General features: G+C 35.1%; 1 protein-coding gene across 1 annotated transcript; it reads right to left on the reverse strand.

The window, feature by feature from the left end:
* Positions 1-898: 898 nt before the first annotated feature.
* Positions 899-2135, reverse strand: LOC103507905 (ribokinase-like). Its single transcript, XM_008472421.2, has one exon. The coding sequence runs from the start codon at positions 1938-1940 to the stop codon at positions 918-920; it is 1023 nt and encodes a 340-aa protein (XP_008470643.1). The 5' UTR covers positions 1941-2135; the 3' UTR covers positions 899-917.
* Positions 2136-6000: the final 3865 nt, after the last annotated feature.

Consider the following 6000-nt stretch of genomic DNA (forward strand, 5'->3'; position numbering starts at 1 on the left):
GGAAGTTTTAAGATCAGAATTTCTTTTGTTTCATAGTAAATGTTCAATCTCAGCTGAACTAGCCATTACTAGAATGTGTTCTCTCCGCAAACCTGTTCAATGAATTTGAAAATTATTTACTTATCAAAGACACTAATAGGTACTAACATCCCCTCATACCCATCACCCATTATATATTAATCTCTTATCAATCTGTGTCCATCTGGTTATCTGCTCTTATTTGGTATTCTGGATAAACTGAAACAGTAATAGAACTGTATTTTCACCTTATGTACCAATTTTTCATCCACATCTCATACCTTAGGTTCCAAGTAGGTACCTAAGTATTATAGGTCGACCTGGTTTGCATAAGTCCTTCTATGGGGACAGAGTGACAGACGACACCGAAGCGAATACAATAGTCCGTCCCTTATACCTTTTTATTACTATTGTAATAATAAAGGAAGGACGGGACTAAAAATGAGCCATCAACCATCAAAATCGGTCCAGTGGTTTAGGATGTAGAGCGGTCAACGTCAAAGAAGAAGCAGCAGCAGAAAATGTGGAAAAATTTGACGTTTTTCAAAGTCAAATATCTCCGGCTAAACTTTACCGATTTTGATGAATTTTTTTTTCAACTTGGTCTACTTGCCCCAACACACACAATCCGTTTTCTTCCATCATTTGTAGTTGACCCTCTACAACTACCTGAAAACGGCTACTTTCCCTGTCGCGTATAATATCTCTAGTAGCGCGGTCAAACTTTCTTGAATTGGCGCGTTCATGATTTTCCTTCACTTGTGTTGTCAACATTAATTATTTTAGTTTGTTTACGTAGGAAAGCTATCCTGAATACCTGAATAGGTAAATACCTATGTCATTCTAAACATGAAATTAATTAAATAATTTTACTATATTACTCGTACTTAGAATTTCACCTAGATGTCCAGTAAGTTTGATGTATTCAATTCACATTTAAGAGAAAACAAGTTATCAGGTAAGGTCTCCTTGTCAGGAAAACTATTCTGAAGTCCGACATTGAACAAACTCTGTCTGGCAACGTGGCAGGATCTGAGAATTATTTCACCCAGGGGAAGTTGAGGAAAGTAGCACAAATAATATGCTAAAGCTCCTACAAAGCAATCACCAACGCCTTCAGATTCAATAGGATACTCTACATGATCCACAGTAATGGTTTTCAGTCTAGGATTATCTCTAGTGGCGTACACAACACCACTTCCTCCCAATGTTATGATGACAGTATTACATTTCATGTCAAGCAGTTTCTCCATACAGTCTGCAAGGTCTTCTTCATTGTTGATTTTCATGTCAGTGATGATTTCTGCTTCTTGTTCATTGATACAAATAATATCAGCAAGAATCATAACAATAGGATTTAACGGATAAACTGCTGGCGATGGATTAACTATGATTTTAGCTCTTGATTCCAATGAAACATGAAGTTTACTCAAACAATATAAAGTTGTTTCCCATGGTGTTTCACCTTGAAACATTATAACTTTGGCTTTAAGTAGCAAATTCTTTGCAGCATCTATGTCTGATGCAGACAGGTAAGTATTGGCACCAGGAATAATGTTTGTTTGATGGGTACCTTTGTTGGAAATTACCTTAGAGCATACTCCTGTGGTAACATCTTGCAATAGCCAAATGTATTTCGTGTTGATGGAATTGTATTTTCTCAACTCTTCTAAATAGCTTTTGCCAAATTTATCATTTCCTAGTTTTGATATCAAAGCTACCGAAGCTCTGAGTTTGGCGGCTGCTACACATTGATTGGCTCCCTTGCCGCTAAAGCGTTGTTCAAAATGATAACCTTTCACTGTTTCTTCGGGTTTAGGAAGCGTTTGAACATAGGTAATGAATTCTACAAGACAAGATCCCACTACTACAATATCAGCTTCATCTTTCAAGTTTGCAACACAATGACTCCAGTCTCCCATTATATAGTACTATTAAAAAGCATTCATTTACTTCTAATTTAGATACGGGGAATTTAGACAAGTTTTGTTTTTTAAAAAATTCTGAAAAACTTAAATATCACCTAAAGCCTGAAGGATCATTTTCCATTCAGGAGAGTTTAAGAATTTTGGACAGATCAACTGGGTTTGACTAGCTGATTTCAAGCCATCTCATTACTTGAGATGGCCATCTGCTTCGTCTTTATCTTTACGAATGATTCCCGAGGAAGATGAAACGAAACTGTTGTTGCTGCTGTTGTTCTTGGACTACTTTGTTGTTGACTCTGACTTGTTTAAGGATCGCGAGAATAATCTCTGGTAGGAGTAGGAGTAGGTAGGTACTCATGTCTTCATTTTAATGAGACAAACAATATAATGATGTCGTTACGTTATTTTTCAGAACTGTCGAGAGGGGTTTGTTCATTATTCTGTGTTAATGAGATGTTAGAATCCTTTGATTCAAAGCTCACAGACAGCATTTCAGATTGTAATTATGAAGAACAGTAACATCAAGTGCTTACGATGTAAGTAGCACAAGCAACTCATTCACCTATATGCATAAATGTAGAAAGGAAACTAAAGTAAATAAACAAAGTAAAGGTACCATCAGGTATTCTGAGTTTACATAGCCAGGAAGTTTTAAGATCAGAATTTCTTTTGTTTCATAGTAAATGTTCAACCTCGGCTGAACTAGCCATTACACTCATCACCCAACTTGAATGTGTTCTCTCCGCAAACCTGTTCAATGAATTTGAAAATTATTTACTTATCAAAGACACTAATAAGTATACTAACATCCCCTCTCCCCCCACCCTTGTACTTGTACATTTTCAAATAAACAGAACAAGTGGTTACTTCCCCCTTGTAATTTATAATGTATTTTTTAAATCTACCCTTTTTTTTCCATCATAAAAAACCGCGGGCTAAAGCAAAGGGTGCAACGAGACAAATTATTGACATTTGTTGTGTGGTTTTAGTGAGGAGGGAGCCCTTAGGAAAACGGATGGCGGAGGCCTATTATCTGTCAGATTAGATAGAATTGAAAAGTATCCTCAAGGCTTGAAAATCCTTTAACAAGAAACGTCTCTCCTTAAGTCAATAAGACTGGATGAGGAGTGAGGGGTATTATTTTAATTTAAAATTCATATTGCGAGGGATTTTGTTTAAAATAATAAATATGTTCTGGAGTGGATTACAAGAGGACTGAGGTCCGCCCAGAATGGAATTGAATTTTCTGCTTGAATTTCGTGAATAACTAATATTATGTTTCATTATCCTATCAAGGCAATTATGTGAATTGTACGTCAGAAATTTACAAACCGTGTGCAAGGAGGAGATTGGTAGAATGGAAATGAACTTGATGAATGATGAATAGTTTTTGAAAAGGTCCACTACTTGTTCTCAAACCGTGTGCAAGGAGGAGATTGGTAGAATGGAAATGAACTTGATGAATGATGAATAGTTTTTGAAAAGGTCCACTACTTGTTCTGCGATAGCTTTTGTACGACTTTGTCGACTCCGAGGTTCATTTGAACATGAGACTGTATATCAGACCGAGATGAATCCATTTGAAAAGAGCTTTGAAATAGATTCTGAAGATGTTCAAAGCTCAAGTTTCGTTCTTGACTATTTGGGTGTAAATTTATCACCAAGAATAGAAGTAAACGGGTATCCTTTACTTTATCCTTAACTTTTCAAACTGTTTGACTTTACCCATCTCCTGTGGAAATCTATGACATATTTCATATTGGATCCGAAGCAGGAATATAAACACATCAAGGTTATTCTCATTTGATATGGGAAAGAAATTGAAAATACATTTATAAAAATTGATGTGAAACAAAATGAAAAAAAAAAAAAAAATGTACTGGGGGTTTCACACTCTGACTTTGGCATAACAGAAGACTACTGACTGGAATCTGGAATGGAATAAGTAATTAGGGTATTTAGACTATATAGAGCAAATACCAGACATAACTAACCTCAACAGCCCAGTGGCAAGGGTCCGGAGTCCACTCGATCTGGAATTTCTGGAAGGTTCGCCTCCAAGTCAAGTCACAAAATGTTAAAGAGGAAATGTTAAATCTGGAAAATTCATAAACTTTTTTTTTCAGAGTTCTGAAGGAGTTCTTCTTATCTATCATTATCAGTAGATAGATGGATAAATATTTATTTGTACTTAATGTTCAAGTACATTTTTAGCCCGTCCTTCCTTTTACCAGGAACACGAAAGTGGTGGTGCAAATTTTGTCCAGAAAACCATAAAGCAAAAAAAAAAAAGAAAGAAAAAGAAAATGGTTTTTGGTGGATTTTTTCACATTTTCTCACACAAATGAGCTCTGATCTTGAAATTTGTCAAGGCCAATAAATGGATGGGTGACTAAAGGAATAAAGGGAGAACGGGCTCTAGTCTTGATTTTAAATCATTCCATGAAAGTAAAATCAAAAATCAAATCAATAATAAAAATAAACTGAATATTAAACAAATTAGGTAGGTACATATTATGTACTGATTTTCTTTAACCACGATCGAATAAAGTACGGGCTAAAAAATTCCCGGAGGGACGGGCCCAGCTTGTTACAAAGGTTGACAACATTATCAGTACCTACCTATTTAATATCAGAGATACATACCCAAGAATACTCGTAAAATTTGTTCAAAAGAGGGTACCTACTTACCTAGTAGGTATAGAAAATTTAATCCCTTGGAAATTCGGAATAGTCAACATCACCCTTTACAGGAAAAACTATACATAGGGGGCAGAAATTTTTCCAAAGTGAAGGTGGGATCTACTTTAATTCTAGACTCTTAAAAAATGAGTTTTTTTTTTCAAATAGGTAGATGTTCACATATATTTTTTATGTGTATTTATAGAAAGGAGGAAAAAAAGTAAAAAGTCAAGAATTTTGAAACCTCAGGGATTCGAAATATAAGGGTTATGGGAGGATGCTCTTTAATATCATAACGTAAAATATGCTGTCAATTTACTGTCCATTTTAATACACGTCAATTTTTCAAATGCTCTCTCTCTCTCTCTCTCTCTCTCTCTTACTCAGAGAGCTTTTTTATTCAAGTTAAAGTTAGCTTTAAGCTTTTCTGCTCTTTTCTCTATGTACTTATTTGACTTTATAGGTGGGTTAGAATAATTCTTGTTTCATTTTAGGTACCGGCACCCTAGTGTTGAGATTCAAATACCTCCTCTTGAAGAACGTAGATTAATCTTCGATCGTAGATTTCTGGACAAATTGGTGGTTGGAGATGTTGACTGTGCTGAACTCTTAGAAAATCTAACTTCTCTCATTTCGCACACAATTTCCACACACTTTGAGTACTTCTCGAGTTTCTTTGTAAAAATTCAACACTAACAAGATACTTAGGTACAATGATAATAATTAGAATAACAAAAATCTCCCAAGTCCCCTCCTTATTGTCAACAGGAAAAGTAGAAAATGTACAACGAGGGAAAGAAAAATGGAGGATAAAATAATTTGAAACATGCAAATGAAACAAAACAATAAATTACACTCAAAATGAGCAAAGTTTGGTGGAAAACTAAAAAGTTCAGGTGATAAATTTCCGCCAATTGTAAGAAACAACATCAGAGCCACAGTGTATCTCTTATTAATTGAAAATTCAAACACAGAAAGAACTTCTGATGGTTGTTGTTTCTTCTTTTCCTTCATCTCCTTCTTCTTCTTCTTCTTCTTAAAAATCTGGTGATGTGAACACCACACAACTTTTTATTACATTTGCGGGATATGTATTTGAAAAGAAAAAAAAAAATCTAAGTCCCGAGCCTGAGCCCTACGGCGACCAATTTTTGGTCAAAATTTTTTTATCTTAAAATACTCCCCGTGTAATAAGGAATCATATAAAGTAGGTATGAAAAAATTTGATTTTTTTTTCGAAGTTCGAAGCAACATTGACTTTGGTTGATATCTGGATGAGTGACTGTCCGATTGTTACCAAATTGTTACAGTCGCGTCTTTGGACCATACCGGGATAGCATACCAAATTTCATTTAAACCTGTAGTATTTTCC

This window comes from Diaphorina citri, unplaced genomic scaffold (assembly GCF_000475195.1).
Source record: "Diaphorina citri unplaced genomic scaffold, Diaci psyllid genome assembly version 1.1 scaffold350, whole genome shotgun sequence".
Lineage (NCBI taxonomy): Eukaryota > Metazoa > Arthropoda > Insecta > Hemiptera > Psyllidae > Diaphorina > Diaphorina citri.